Source organism: Eurosta solidaginis, chromosome 5 (genome assembly GCF_040869045.1).
Source record: "Eurosta solidaginis isolate ZX-2024a chromosome 5, ASM4086904v1, whole genome shotgun sequence".
Classification (NCBI taxonomy): domain Eukaryota; kingdom Metazoa; phylum Arthropoda; class Insecta; order Diptera; family Tephritidae; genus Eurosta; species Eurosta solidaginis.
Genome location: NC_090323.1, coordinates 206,886,002 through 206,903,024, shown reverse-complemented (window position 1 = coordinate 206,903,024; position 17,023 = coordinate 206,886,002). Strand labels below are relative to the sequence as shown.

Sequence of the window (17,023 nt, the reverse complement as noted above, 5' to 3'; positions counted from 1 at the left end):
CCGGGAAGTTAGTTAAAAATGGATTTAAAGATTCCCGAATCAAAATTAATTTTCTTAATATCTTTATCCAGGCGCCACCTAGCGAATTTTTTTTTTTTGATCAAATATTGTATTGTCACCGGGTTCTGACTCAAGGTCCAAGTTTCAGGTCTCTGGCTCACTGGGAAGTTACTTACAAATCGATCGCAAGATTCCCTGCGTTTTTTCATGGATTTTCAGGGATTTTCGTTTATCTCGATTCGTCTGCCACCTGGCGGCATTTTGTTTTACACAAATTGTAGTGCTATCGACTCGCAAACTATGTGCTAAGATTCAAGTCTCTGGATCACCGAGAAGTTGGTTAAAATTCGATCACAAAATTTCCATTTAAAATTAATTTTCTGTATATCTCGATCCGTGCGCCACCTAGCGGATTTTTTTTCACTTGCATTGTAATGTCTCCCAGACCTGAACTATGCTCTAAATATCAAGTGTCTAGCTCAATGGGAAGTTACCGAAAAAGACTTTTCCGTGGGTCAAAAATTCGTATGGAAAAGAGAGGACAAACATGAAAGCGACTTAATATAAAGGTATAAAAAAGGACCGTGTGCTTTCTACAAATTGATTCTGTTTCTTCTTCTTGGCAGAGACTCACTCTACGAATAATTTCGGTGAGGTTCTGGAACATGTAAAGCAAATTATAAATACCAGGATGGTTTAGTTCGTATAATATTTCATTTGTGATTGACTGAATCTCGGTGAAAACTTTGATAACATTACGAAATTGCTGATAACGTGGCGGTTTTCGAAATGATACCATCGCAATATGCCAGCAATATTTCTTTCTTTTCAGTTTCTTCTAAAGAAACATTAATTGAATATTCAATATCAATTATTATAAGCCGGTGTTAAACTCATGAATGCTTAAATATTAAGTATGAAATTGAACACACCATTAAACAAACAAACATAGTTATTTTAGTCCTACGGTTGTATCAGAAAAAGAAGAAAGAAACCCACAAATATGCTTGAACGTAATTCAGATATCTCCACGTTAATTTGTATGTGGGTTATTATTTCAGCAGATCCTCTTTCTATCAATGTGGAACCATTGGCGAACACGTGTATCGAGTCAGTCGTTGTTTTTGCACCTTTTCGCCTTTTGTTTCCCTCTTTTCTTCAGCCAACCTCTCTATTGTGACGTAATATGGGATTCCAAGTCGCGTGGCGAGTATGTCTCGCTTTAGTGGCGCCAAAGCGGAAGTGCGAAAAGTCAGCGTAGGGTGTGAGAGTTTATAGCCATAATTCAGCAGTCGCACTATCACCCTAAACATACATAGTGCCAATTTTGGCTTTCGACACCATTCTTTCAATATAAAAAAGCGTTTCGTTTTTATATTACCATAGAAAATTGATATCGTATAACGTATAACTGAATCATACCTTACAGTAGTGTAAGATCAGAGAAATCAACCGCCATCGGGTTAAAGTGCTTAGAATATTCCTGCGATAGGCATGTCTGTCATAACAGGTAACAAAAATCCACCGACTCAAAGTTTCGGAAGTTAAAAAATCGTTCCCGAGGTAGTCTGTCTAGCACCAGAAATTGGCGGAGAGTACTGGATTCATATGTACCAAAGGAATGTCCACATCTGCAACACTCCCCTAAGCATTCGTGGTGTTATTTTAGCTCTTAAAATAACATCAATTTGCTAAGGGATAAAGTAAAATCGTTACAATATACCTCAATAGATTAAGTCCTTGAACAATTATGTATTCTAGATCCTCTGCAAAATAGCGATTCATCTACTACAATAACCTACATTTACAATTTTTAAACGATGCTTAATAAACTAACGTAAATCTCAATGCCACTAATTTTTTTTTTCTCGAAAGTCTTTCTAGTATTAAGCTTTTTATTTTATATCTAAATCTTCAATTAAGCTTGCTCAATAAAAAGTTAATAACTAAAATTTTTACGTCATGCTGTAATCTTGTATTTAATTTGTTAAAAATCTCTACTTTGTAGCAATTATCCTTAAGCTCGCTCTACTCAATTTAACTTTTATTATATTAATTCCCTCTGTCTTTTATTTGCAGGTGCTCTCAGCATTGGACATTTTACAACCACCTCATTTGGATTTCTTCCAAGAAATGTATCCTTTTCAAGCTAACATAAAAACAAAAACTAAAAATTCCAGCAAAGTAGAAAACTATAAAAGCAAAAAACTAAAAACAAAAACAATTTCAATTCAAGGCAACTATGTTGAATTCAGTTGAAAAATTCCGTAGAAAAAAGTCTTCAATAGCAATGCAAACAAACAAATGCTATAGTTTTATAGATAAGTATACGATAGGTATAACTATTGTAGTTGTAAAAACTTATCACATTAACTCAGAAGTGCATATATATGTATATATGTATGTTTTGTAAGCTGTTGCATAACACTTTTTGTTCTTCGTCGAGATGAAATATTGTAAGTGCGTTACAAGCTACCTGCTGTTAGGTCATGCTTACGAAAAGCAAAAAATGCAAAAGCAACCAAACAAAAGGAGCAAATTATTTGCAATTGCACCGGAAACTTAAGTTGACTAACTAACTTTGCAATTTCACTTATCAGCACAGCTTTAAATATCAAGCCTGCAGGCTTAAAGCAATCCGTACAGCAAATAAAAGTTTTAGGATTTTGTTTCGTTCTTATTTTGAAAACTGATTCTGCCTATATCGAATAAACGTCGACATCGATATTTTATACATACATATATATACCATACAACTAACCGTTCAGATAAAAGAGATCACGTCATAACTCCCCGGTGAAGATAGGCTAAATTAATAAACTTTGCAGATGCAAAGATGCACTTTGTACAAATTTTAATTCACATATTGTGAGAGAGGTGCTTTGACATATCATAAAAGTTCTCCTCTAGAAAGAAATATGAGTACCAAGAATAACTGATTCCACCAAAATTTTCATTCCACATGCTTAAATAGAAGTTAGAGTAAAATCCCTTTACGTGCGAGGTAAATATCGCGCCCAACATTGGGCACGTTAATGTGCATTTGGTAACGAAGTGTGTTTTTAATAGTTTTTTAGATAAAAACAGCTTTGTCTAAACAAGTCACAACAAATATTTCAGAAAGTAGGGTCATAGACGCGGAGTAATCACATGTTACTTAGTCAAGTTGAATATGCGAAAGAATGTAATGGAGTAGAATTTCAGAAGCGAACACTGATATTCGAAAGACATTTACAAAGGTTATGAGGTGTTCTTCTGGGAACTTATTGTGGCGAGAATAACATGACGATACATCTTTGGGCCCTTTTTAAGGAATATCACACAAATAACTAGGCCAAATGTTTTTGGAGAGCTAAGAGAGGGGGACAATAGGATTTAGTACTAGACACGACAGAAATCATCATTATATTGTGGTAACAACTGTAGAAATAAAAACTTGGATTTTTTTAATGAAATTGTCGAAAGTAGTCTCTTCTGTATAAGGTATTGTAGGAGGAAAGTCTCCCCTAGCGCGTATTTTTTTTTAAATGCCAGAACCTGCTACTGGTGCAAAACTACGTAGGTTGGTTAGGTTGAAAGCCCTCATATGGGAACTTCGCACGCTTCCACTGGGGAAACCATGTGCCAATAAACCAAAATCATGTTTACTGCAGTTCCAAGATGCGGCAGAGAAACTGATAAATCGACTCCGTTCCCTTCGTTTATATTCCTCTTCATCCTTCTGCAAAGGGAGCTTGTTGGTAAACTGAATCGCCGTGTAATGGCGTCCTTAAATACTCTCACTTAAGATTTGTCTCGTTTGAGGAGTAAGTTCGTTCTTTTCTAACCAAACATGGCCTTAAATACCTTGAAACCTCATAATTATCTCGGTTGGATCAACCGCAAGTTTGTTGCCTTAATAGTGTATTATTCAATTTTTCAAACCAGTGGTGGTGGTACCGAACTATGTGCATCCTTTCAATATCCTATTTTATCAGGTGGGATCAAATTTAAAGGCAGCCTAGCTATTAACAAAGATCGTAACAGTGGCCTTTGGGCTGTATTGTGCTGGAGCAGTCTATCTGCTCCCTATGGAAAAAAACTTCCGCCTGGAAGACTGCCAAGGGCATAATGTTGGTAAGCCTACTGGACCTGCAAATGGCCCTTTTCTATTGATGAGGTCCCTTTCCTATTGATGATGCTTCTTTTCTATTGAGCAGAACTGTTATGAGCCAACCGCTGTGTAAGCCCGCCTTCATTATTTATTTATATATTTATTTATTTAATTCATTCAGTCTAAAAGTACATGCTTTCTTACAGACTAGTTAAAAATAGAAAACAATTCAAGCTTAAACTTATATAAGCTGTTATTAAAATTAAGAACATTACTGAATCGATTTGCTAGATGTATAGTCCTAGTTATAGGTTCATTCATAGCATAACTCGTTTTATGAATTATTTCTATGAATAATTTATTATGCCGAAGATCGCGCAGTGGAATATATTGAATGAACAAATTAGATAAATCGGAGCAATTTATGCTTAAGTTTATTACATTATAGGCAAGCATTAGTGAGATACTAGTTCTTCTGTCGTGCAAAGCCTGAAGACCAAGCAATTTGCGCCTGCTGGTATACGATGGGAGACCGTCTGGCCAGTGAAGCATCCGTAAAGCAATTTTAGTAAAAACTTTTTGAACTCTTTCAATTTTATAGGAGTTAGATTCATAAAAAGATTCCATATTATTGAACAATATTCAAGGCGACTTCTGACCAAGGAGATATAAAGTGCCTTCAACGTCATAGGGTCCTTAAAGTCACTGGTGTTTCGTCTAATGAACCCAACCATTGCAAAGGACTTTGCAACAATGAAGTCAATATGATTGGCAAAAGAGAGTTTGGAGTCAAAAATGACACCCAAATCTTTAATCTCTTGACAACGATTAAGAGATTTAGCATTTAGTTTGTAGTTAAAATATGTCGCAGTTGTCTTTTTGGAATAAGACACAACGCAACATTTGTTTGTATTTAAAAATAAATTATTGTCTGCGTACCAACCGGCAAAAGAGTCCAGATCAGATTGCAAGTTAGTGCAGTCAGAGCTATTACGGATCGTCAGAAATAGTTTGACATCGTCCGCAAACATCAAACACTTTGCGAATTTGAATTTCTGGGGCAAATCATTTATGAAAATTAAGAATAATAGAGGGCCACAATGGGTACCTGACCAGGCGTTTATATACAGAGGTGACTTGTCGGCTCCAATTGCCACATAGAGCTTTCTGTTCGATAGAAAACTCGTGAAGAATTTCAACAAGTTTCCATTGATTCCATACTTGGCTAACTTGCGTACTAGGATAGTATGATCAACCTTGTCGAATGCTTTCGAGAAGTCAGTGTATATGACGTCAAGTTGCTCAGAGTTCTCTAAAGCACCCACAATATGATTAGTAACTAAAGCTAAATTTGTGGAAGTAGACCTACCTGGGAAAAATCCATGCTGACACTCCACTATAGCCTTGCCTACGTAATCGAACAATTTACGTTGAAGTACGTGGTCGAATATTTTTGCCAGAGTACTCTGTTTAACAATCGGTCTGTAGTTGCAAATGTCATTGCGGTTACCAGACTTAAATATAGGATTTATGGAGCATAATTTCCACGAGTCCAAAAAAATTCCGCTGTTCAAGCAATTTTGAAAGAGATGAGCTAAGGGTTCTGCAATGGAGTTTGCGCATATTTTGAAAAATATCGGAGAAAACCCCTCAGTATCTGAATTTGCACTACTTGTCAGTTTAGAGATTGACAGAAGAGCATCATCTGCGGTAACAACGAAATTAGAAATTTGGCATTGGTACCCAGAGTGAAATATAGGATAAGATGAAGAGGTAAACTTTGAATAAACTTTTTGGAATGATCTAGCAAATAATTTGCAGGCATCCTGTGGATTACTGGACTCTTCGCCATCATACTCCATAGTCGTTGGAAAGCCATTGGTTTTTCTTTTGGAGTTAATATCCGACGAGAAACTGGACGGCTTTGACTTTAGTTTTGATTCGAGTTTAAGCATATATTGCTTAAAAAGATACTTATTAAGGAAATCGAATTGCTTTTTAAGTCTTATATAGCTAAGTCGATCAATTTCTTTACAGCTCTTCCTATGTTTTTTAAAAGTTTATTTTTTCTATTTTTAAGATTATTTAGTTTTAGATTAAACCAGGGTGGCCTATTCAATAAGACCTTACTTTTTAGAGGTACAAAACTCGAAACGGCTAGTAAAAGCCTCCTCGTAAAAATTTCATAGAAGGCCTCCGGGTTTCCGGAGAAGTTAAGAAAGGTCCAATCAGTAGCTACGAAGAACTCGTTTATCGCCACACGATCGGCCTTGAAATAATTATATTCCAATGTAGATTCGGCAGGTTCCTTACCCGAAAAATAACTTATGTTCCTCACCTGAAAGTCAACCACTGCCGTAATAAACTGCCAGGCATACATTAAGTATGTTTTGACAGCGTTTAATTCTATTGAAAGATCATGTAATATAGTTGCATGTAGCATTTCCAGAGCTCACACACGCAGAGGCTCTACGCAAAAGATGGCATTCAGCGCTTGTCGAGGTATGCTTCTCACAGCAATTGCTTGATGATATACGAAGGCCGTTTTTCTCACCTCAAGTTCCATTATCCAACTTCATATGGAATAGAAATTATTGCCAAAATATATGGCTTCAGAATATATGTTTATTTTTGGCCCGCTCAATCTCGGTACATTCAAACAGGGAATTTCTGTTTTGGTCTAGATCCGCTCTTATGGAATCCCCCCGAGCCTCTTTATTTCCTGTCCAGCGCGAGATGGAGCAAAGTGTGGAAAAGAGCCGTTTCATGAGTCTCTGGCAAGGAATTCAACTGCGATCAGCAGCACATCGTCAGCGTTTGCCACTACTTTCGTTCCTTTGAAGCGCAGGCTGGGAGAAAAAGCTACATCCGCCAAATTAAATCAAGCCTCAAAACTCAATACGCTTTCACTAGGATAGTTTTCAAAGATAGAAATGGGCAAAGTTTAAAAGAAAAGAAGCGGTCTTAAAAAACGAAAATATCTTTTGGTTTATATTAAAATCTTAAATTTTATGAGTTTTCTCTTTTTATACTCAGCTGAGTAGAGCTCACAGAGTATATTAACTTTCTTCGCATAACGATAATCCGTAACGGCATAAACTAATGGAGATAGATGCAGACTTCTATATATCAAAATGAGCTGGGCGAAAAAAGAAATTCCTCTAGCCATGTCCGTCCGTCCGTCCGTAAACACGATAACTTGAGTAAATTTTGAGGTATCTTGATAAAATTTGGTAGGTAGGTTCCTAGGCGCTCATCTCAGATTACTATTTAAAATGAACGAAATCGGACCACAACCACGACCACTTTTTCGATATCCAAAATTTCGAAAAACCGAAAAAGTCCGATAATTCATTACCAAAGCGGATAAAGCGATGCAACTTGGTAGGTGCGTTGACCTTATGACGCAAAATAGAAAATTAGAAAAATGTTGGACAATGGGCGTGGCACCGCCCACTTTTAAAAGAAGGTAATTTAAAAGTTTTGAAAGCTGTAGTTTGGCAGTCGTTGAAGATATCATAGTGAAATTTGGTAGGCACGTTACCCCTATTACTATATGTGTGCTAAATAAATTTTTGTTTTTAAGTCAAATTTTAACAAAAAATTTAATATCTTTACAGTATAAAAGTAAATTATGTCAACATTCGACTCCAGGGGCCCTATTCAGTAACTGTGAGTTTTAAAATGTACACTTTTTCTTCATATAATTTGTATTAAAGAAAAATGTACATTTCAAAACTCATAGTTACTGAATAGGGCCCCAGTAATGATATGGGGCAACAAAATACAAAGATAAAAGAAAATGTCAAAATGGGCGTAACTCCGTCCTTTTTTATTTAATTTGTCTAGAATACTTTTGATGCCATAAGTCGAACAAAAATTTACCAATCCTTGCGAAATTTGGTAGGGACATAGATTCTATGACGATAACTGTTTTCTGTGAAAATGGGCGAAATAGGTTGAAGCCACGCCCAGTTTTTATACACAGTCGACCGTGTGTCCTTCCGCTCGGCTGTTAACACGATAACTTGCGAAAAAAACGATATATCTTAACTAAACTTAGTTCACGTACTTATCTGAACTCACTTTATCTTGGTATAAAATATGGCCGAAATCCGACTATGACCACGCCCACTTTTCCGATATCGAAAATTACGAAAAATGAAAAAAATGCCATAATTCTGTACCAAATATGAAAAAGAGATGAAACATGGTAATTGGATTGGTTTTTTGACGCAAAATATAACTTTAGCAAAAACTTTGTAAAATGGGTGCGACACCTACCATATTAAGTAGAAGAAAATGAAAAAGTTCTGCAGGGCGAAATCAAAACCCCTTGGAATTTTGACAGGAATACTGTTCGTGGTATGACATATATAAATAAATTAGCGGTATCCGACCGAAGATGTTCTGGGTCACCCTGGTCCACATTTTGGTCGATATCTCGAAAACGCCTTCACATATACAACTAAGGGCCACTCCATTTTAAAACCCTCATTAATACCTTTCATTTGATACCCATATTGTACAAACACATTCTAGAGTTACCCCTGGTCCACCCTTATTGCGATATCTCGAAAAGACGTCCACCTATAGAACTAAGGCCCACTACTTTTTAAATAATCATTAACACCTTTCATTTGATACACATGGCATACAAACACATTCCAAGGTTATCCTAGGTTCATTTTGCTAAATGGTGATTTTCCCTTATTTTGTCTCCAAAGCTCTCAGCTGAGTATGTAATGTTCGGTTACACCCGAACTTAGCTTTCCTTACTTGTTGGAAATAAAATCTTCCTATTTGGCAACGCTGTGTTCTGGCAAAACCAAAACGTTGCCCACTTTTAGAGGCATTAAAAATACATTCAATTGCACAAAAGAATTTACCACTAAAGCCAAGGACAATTTGCTACATAAATGTTGGCATACATACAATTATCTGCTCATTTGCCATGTTTTTGTGAAAATGTGTAGTTGATTTCCTAACTAAATAAGCTAAGTATTTCGAAATTCTTGGAATAGAGTAGAGTGCTTGCAATTTTAATAGCTGCTCATTGAGATATTTCCTCGTGCTCGTATTCATTAAAAAATAAAAGCGCATTGCGAGTAGTAATCAAATCTCTTGGTTAGTTAGCAGTTCGTAGAATGTTAGTGAGAAAATTCAATTTTCAATAGTCACTTTAGTAACAACAATTTTGAGGTTCAAACTCTATGGCTATGCTGCTATTTGTTGAATTTTGTAGAAGATGTATGCTCAAGCAGAAAGCTGCCAGCAAGTTGGCCTAAAAGTTACGTCAACGGTCACGCCAGTCGACATCAAAGTAAATGGAGAAAATCAATAGAATTTAATTGGAAAACTTTTTCCGCTTTCATTGTGTATTAGATTTTGGTTATTAACTTTCATAGGCGTATGTATATGCTTCGGTATGTTGTGATACACTTTGGCGCCCTATTGTAGTTAATGTGACCCAAATCGACAACTTTTCTAGGTCAATAAAATCTAGAATTCAAAGTTAGCGGATTTGGCAAAGGTACTCACACATACCCAGAAGTGATGCGGTGAGCTAGGTCAAAAAATACTAATTTTAAACTAGGTGTTTCTGTATGTGATCAAACTAGTCCGAAAAACAAAAACCTTCTTCCAACAACAAATTCATAGTTTTAAGTAACACCAAAAATAACCAGCAGAGGCTGCATTCCTAGTAAATTCATGAGTAGCACCCTTTGCAGGTTTACTATTGAGGTTTATACGTTTACATTGTATAGCACGGATGCCAAGACAATGGCTCTCTTTGGCTCACAATTACATCACTTTGGTTCCGTTTGGCTCCCAACTAGAAAAAAATCGGTGTCGATAGAAAACGAAAATTTAGCGTGTTTTAGTGTGTTTAGAGTTTCTCACGGTCTTGCATCAGGATTTCGTTTTTTACATCATAACCGATCGCTGGGTTTCTGGCATTAGATTCACTCACAGCATAACATGGACACTGCAACAAAACCGATCACTGTATGGCTGATACTACGCCCGCACACGGAGATAAGCGGATAAGCGATCCGTCTAAAGCTGTTATAAAAAGAAGCCCACATCGGGCGTTATATCAATAATACTACGTTATTCTTTCGACCAGTGAACAAGCTAAATTATGACCAACTACTAGCCATTAACGAAAAGGAGCGCATTATGCCGCTCTGGTATAACTCATATCTGATTAAATTTTAAAATATACAAACTGTGCTAGGATATTGGTAACCCATCACACACAAGGACGATAAACATCTACAAGTATTGAAATCTGAACCCTCCTGTTTATTCGGCCCGTTTCCAAGCTCCGGAAAAGCTACATCGCTATACATTAGAAAATGTGTTTTTAAACGGGGTCGCCCCTCGGCTGTTGTTTGGCAGACTCTCCTGAGTGTAATACTGCCATTATAAGCTTTTCAGCGAAAATCCATGGATGGCGTTCAGTGTCGGCATGAAACATGTCCTGCAAATATGTATCAAAAATTAAACAAAGTAGCATGACGAAAATTGGAAGACAAGCTGACACCTCGAAAGTATTTGTTTATTTATTTTTGCCGAGTTTTTCGAATCAGTCTTGTTAGTGTTCACTCGGTTCGCCGCTTGACTGTTTCTACTGAAGTTTAGCATGTTCTGAAACCGTTAAGCTTATGAATTCACCTCAGTAGTACACGTGGTGTTGGAAAATTTCGCTACTAATACTACCTTCAAGTTGTTGGTAAGAAGGCCTTATTTGCTTTAACTTAAGAGCTTATTTGTGGCCCTAAAGTGAAATTGACTTTATTGATGCAAAGCATCGGCATCGGCGTAGGACTTAAATTAAGAGGAATGCGATAGTAATAGTAAGAAACACTATTGACAGCTGTTCAAAGGAAACTGAAGGTCTATGCCTCCTGTACATATTTGAAGACTTAATCTAAAGTTTTTGTTTCATAGGGGTGGAGTTGGCGGCTCCGAATTGATGTTACAATTTTTCTTGTCGATTCGACGGCGATTTAAGTGATTTTAGGGAAAAATTTGTTTCCGTCCACTAACTCAATGGTCCTTCAGTCCTACTGACTGTAAGCATCTACTCATTGTATGGGGACTTCAGAAAGGAAAGGAAGCTAATGTTTGTTACATGTCGCTTGATTTGTTATTAAAGTGGTATAAAGTTGCTATCGATAACAAAGGTTATCGATTTTTTCGACGAGTTATCTGTGTTTCCCGAAAAGTAGCCGATTATTTGTGGAAAAGTGATCCATATTTGATCAAAATTTATCAATTTGCTATCGATTTTTTATTGAAGTGTTGCCAATTTATTATTTTTAACGATTTGTTGTCGAAAAGTAGTCGATTTGATATCGAAAAACTATCGATATTTTATCAAAAGTTATCAATTTCTTATCAGAGTGTTATCAAATTGTTATCGACTTGTTATCGAGTTTTATTTGGATTACTGACGTGCTATCGATCTGTTGACGATGACTCATCGATTTGTTATGAAACAGACGTCGAAAGCAAGCCCATAACTCGACGATAATTATTCGCTATCGATAATAAATCGATATTAAAAATTGTCGATAGCGCTCAAATATCTCGAAGCTATTTATATCTGGTAAATTTGCCTCTGTTATGGTTTAATTTTAATCCCTGGTTGAGCTGTGGTTAATATAAACTTACTAGTTTTCTCATAGTACACCTTCACATCTGATATATATAATTATATATATACATGTAAGAACGAAGTTGTATCTTTTTTTATCAGCTTATTGATTTTACCACATCGAAGGTCCTGGGTTTGCAACATCAAAATTTTAGAAACAAGGTTTTTCAATTAGAAACACATTTTTCTTAGCGGGGTCGCCCCTCGGCAGTGTTTGGCAAGCACTCCGAGTGTATTTCTGCCATGAAAAGCTCTTAGTGAAAATTCATCTGCCTTCCAGATGACGTACGGAGTCGGCATAAAAGAAGTACGTCCCGCCCCGCCAATTTGTAGAAAAAATTACAGGAGCACGACGCAAATTGGAAGAGAAGCTCGGCCTAAAATCTCGTCGGATGTTATCGCGCCTTACATTTATTTTTTCATTTTATTGATTTTAAAGCTAATAGGAAAGAAAATATCGGTATCTTTTTCCCTTTAAAATTGCCTAAATTGTGTTTTCCTTAACTTTATAAATGTAATTTCTTTGCTCCTTATCACGTCCAATAGATATGTGATAACAGAACTCCTACAGTCAGATCTCCATAAAATAATCGTCTCACCACAACATCTCTCCGCCGATCACATTAAAGTGTTCCTCTACCAAATATTACGTGGTCTCAAATATCTGCATTCAGCGCGCATTCTCCATCGTGACATCAAACCTGGTAATCTCTTAGTAAATTCAAATTGTGTGCTGAAAATTTGCGATTTTGGTTTGGCGCGCGTTGAAGAGCCCGATCAGGCGAAGCATATGACACAAGAGGTCGTCACACAATATTATCGTGCACCAGAAATTTTAATGGGTGCACGTCATTATTCATCAGCTGTGGATGTTTGGTCAGTAGGTTGCATTTTCGGCGAATTATTGGGTCGTCGTATTCTTTTTCAGGCACAAAATCCCGTACAACAATTGGAGTTGATAACAGAGCTATTGGGTACACCCTCAATGGAGGATATGCGTCATGCATGCGATGGCGCACGATCACATATGCTACGTCGAGCACCAAAACTGCCATCATTTTCGGCGTTGTACACGCTCAGTTCACATGCGACGCACGAAGCGGTGCATCTGCTTTGTCAAATGCTTGTGTTTGATCCGGTAAAGTTATTGTTTAACTCTAGACTTTTATTGAACACCTTATAAATTAAAATGTTTTCACTTTTAATTATAGGATAAGCGCATCACAGTGACGGATGCTCTGGCGCATCCTTATTTGGATGAGGGCCGTCTACGCTATCATTCATGCATGTGCAAATGTTGTTTCACTACCTCGGCTGGTATGCGTCAATATACGGCCGATTTCGAGCCATCAGCTGGTCAACCTTTTGATGATCTATGGGAACGTAAACTGACTTCGGTGCAACAAGTCAAAGGTAAGTTCATCATTTTACTTAAGAAGTTCTAAAAATAACGATTTATATTGTCATATTTTGCGAATTGCTGTTTCCTGACAGTGCAGAGTGTAACTTCTTTGTAAAATTTTCTTTGAGTAGAACGCAGCCTTACAGAACATACATAGGTCACCGCGGTGCACGAGCACTGCCGAGGTAGAATCAAAAATTAAATTGCTTCAGAGAAAGTTACTCACAAACTTATTTTCATTGGGCGTTATAACCTCTGATTGTAGTTCTGCTATAAAAAGCCCCGTTCGGGCGGCATAAAACATTTTCCATCACTTAGACATGAGTAGAATAAACATAGCACTTATTTTGATATCTCTTACTCGCTCTTCCTGATTAAAAGGAATATACTTGTTGCCTGTTGGGTGGATTGGAAAAACGTCCTTTACAACCTCCCATGCAGTGGAGCCGTTCTCGAAATCAAGTCCATTCCCACAGCATTAGTAATCAACTAAATCTGCATCTTAGAGCTGAATAGATATTTTGAAAAATCAATTTTTTCGATTCGATTCTCAAAAAAAAAAAATCGGTTTAAACGATTGAATCGAGTCGAAAAAAATTGATTCAGGTTTAATTGCTTTCACGAATTTGACCATTTAATAAAGCTCGTCATATGGCTCTTCACTTGATCCTTCCATCGGAGTGGGATTATTAGTGTATTCGCTACTGAAATATCATTATTTTTGTGTTTGCGTTTTTTTTAATTTATTTTATTATAATAAGCTGAGCAAAGCTCACAGAGTATATTAATTTTTTTCGCATAACGGTACCCCGTAACGGCATAAACTAATCGAGGGAGATATATATAGACTTCTATATATCAAAATGATCTGGGCGAAAAAAGAAATTCATTTAGCAAGGTCCGTCCGTCCGTCTGTCCACAAACACGATAACTTGAGTAAATTTTGAGGTATCTTAATGAAATTTGGTATGTGGGCTCCTGGGCACTCATCTGAGATCGCTAATTACAATGAACGAAATCGGACTATAACTACGCCCACTTTTTCGATATCGAAAATTTCGAAAAACCGAAAAAGTACGATAATTCATTACCAAAGACAGACAAAGCGATGAAACTTGGTAGTTGGGTTGACCTTATGACACAGAATAGAAAATTGGTAAAATTTTGGACAATGAGCGTGGCACCGCGCACTTTTAAAAGAAGGAAATTTAAAAGTTTTGCAAGCTGTAATTTGGCAGTCGTTGAGGATATCATGATGAAATTTGGCAGGAATGCTACTCCTATTACTATATGTGTTCTAAATAAAACTTTGCAAAATCGGATGACGAACACTACCACTTTTTAAAAAAAATTTTTAAAAGTCAAATTTTAACAAAAAATTTAATATCTTTACAGTATATAAGTAAATTATGTCAACATTCAACTCCAGTAATGATATAGTGCAACAAATACAAAAATAAAAGAAAATTTCAAAATGGGCGTGACTCTGCCCTTTTTCATTTAGTTTTTCTAGAATACTTTTAATGCCATAAGTCGAACAAAAATTTGCCAATCCTTAGTAAGGGCATAGCTTCTACGGCGATAACTGTTTTCTGTGAAAAAGGGCGAAATCGGTTGAAGCCACGCCCATCTGTCCTTCCGCTCGGCCGTTAACACGATAACTTGAGCAAAAATTGATAAATCTTTACTAAACTTAGTTCACGTACTTATCTGAACTCACTTTATCTTGGTAATAAAAATGGGCGAAATCCTATTATGACCACCCACGCCCATTCTTTCAATATCGAAAATTTCGAAAAATTAAAAAAATGCCATAATTCTATATCAAATACGAAAAAGGGATAAAAAATTGTGATTGGATTGGTTTTATGGCGAAAATATAACTTTAGAAAAAACTTTGTAAAATGTGTGCGACACTACCATATTAAGTAGAATAAAATGAAAAAGTTCTGCAGGGCGATATCAAAAGCCCTTGGAATCATAGCAGGAACACTGTTCGTGGTATTACATATATAAATAAATTAGCAGTACCCGAAAGACGATGTACTGGGTCACCCTGGCCGACATTTTGGTCGATATCTCGAAAACGCCTTCAGATATACAACTTAGGGCTACTCCCTTTTAAATACTCATTAACACCTTTCATTTGATACCTATATCGTACAAACACATTCTAGAGTCACCCCTGGTCCACCTTTATGGCGATTTATCGAAAAAGCGTCACCTATAGAACTATGGCCCACTCCCTTTTAAAATACTATTTAATACCTTCCATTTGATACCCATGTCATACAAACCCTTATTTTCCCTTATTTTGTCTCCAAAGCTCTCAGCTGAGTATGTAATGTTCGGTTACACCCGGACTTAGCCTTTCTTAATTGTTTTAGTATATTTTTCTTTAAGATATTTAAATTTTGTGCGCAGAAATTTCTTCACTAAGTTCCGCCTTCTCTGCAATTTTGGTTTAGAAATCAAACAGAGAATAACTCTTGTCAACAGCGCTCTATAAACCTCTCATCATACATGTTCTGTTGTATGGGTCGGAATCGTGGACCGTACTGATGGACAATGGAGTGGCCCATTGGAGTGTACGAAAGAAAAGTCCTGCCGGCGATTTATGCTCCTCTCGGCGATTCCAACCACTAGGCCATGTTATGCGATTACATGAAGGCGCTACGACTAGAAAATGTTCCTATCGGCACCAGTATATTGAAGCTGACGAATGGGAGACCTTCAGCAAGAAGACTTGATCTCCCTGGATGTACTTATGTTGAAACATCGATTTCAGGTGTGACTTATTATACAACGCTAAAATCGCCTAAGCGGTTAAGCATCACCCCCCCCCCCCCCCCCTTTACCTTACATTATACTAACTTGTACTGTGAGATGATCAAACCTTCAAAGACTAAATAGAACGATTATGGGAAAAAATCGATTCTTCATTCTTTAAAAAAAGATCGGTTAAATCGATTAAAACTCGAATCGAAATCCAGCTCTACTGCATCGCGTCTATTTCAACTTAGCTTCCTTTGTATATTTGCTAATATTTGTGTATTAAAATAATTATTTTTTACTAATTTTTAATAAATCCCTTTCTTCCATTCCCGTTCACAGAGGAAATGCACAAATTCATAGCGGAACAGCTGCAAACGGGACGAGTGCCACTATGTATAAATCCGCAAAGTGCGGCATTCAAAAGTTTTGCAAGGTAAGTGAAATTCCTGTTACGTAATGCTTGGACAAACAATTTAGAGACATGCCTCCAGTTGCAATTATATACAAATTGAATGTTAACAACCTAAAAATACTAAGTAAAAATATTTCCTATCCAATTTTTTTTAGTTATGTCTTTTTTTATATTTATAATTTGTAGTTTTACTTTAATTACTATTATTTTATTGATTTCAAACGAAAATAGCCTTTGTTTTAAACTTTTTTCCTCTTTAGTTCAATTTAAGTTTTACCGCACTTTCTTCAATTTTTCAACTCACATGCTTTACTTTCTTTTGTTTATTTAAGTACCAAATATTATGTGAATATTTTTTTCTTTTACAATTTTTTTAAGTTTATACCTTTTTCCCATTCAGCTGTTTACAGATTTTAATTTGCAATTTAATTTTGCTTGTTTATGTTTTATGTACTTGTCTTTTCTGTTTCTGTTATAACTTTAAACTTTTACCCCGAATTCATAAATCATAAAAATGTTTTATAATTAATATCGGTAATTACTTTTTCCTTAATTTTTTATTTGAATAAGTTTCCAATTTTCCGTAAAGTATGTTGCATTGCGCAGTTAAAACTGTCTATTCTTTTTCGTTCTCATTTAAACCAATATTTGAAATTTTGTACTAAATTGAAATCC

General features: G+C 36.2%; 1 protein-coding gene across 2 annotated transcripts in view; it reads left to right on the top strand.

Moving 5' to 3' along the window:
- Positions 1–17,023, top strand: part of nmo (serine/threonine-protein kinase nemo) — a 709,728-nt gene that overhangs the window by 666,645 nt on the left and 26,060 nt on the right. For both annotated transcript variants that reach the window (XR_010953505.1, XM_067787810.1), the window contains exons 4-7: positions 2,080–2,135; positions 12,306–12,897; positions 12,971–13,172; positions 16,276–16,369. Coding sequence is in view for 1 of the 2 variants with exons in the window: in XM_067787810.1 (XP_067643911.1) it covers positions 2,080–2,135; positions 12,306–12,897; positions 12,971–13,172; positions 16,276–16,369 (944 nt within the window). In the remaining variant the exon portion in view is untranslated. The remainder of the gene's footprint in view (positions 1–2,079; positions 2,136–12,305; positions 12,898–12,970; positions 13,173–16,275; positions 16,370–17,023) is intronic.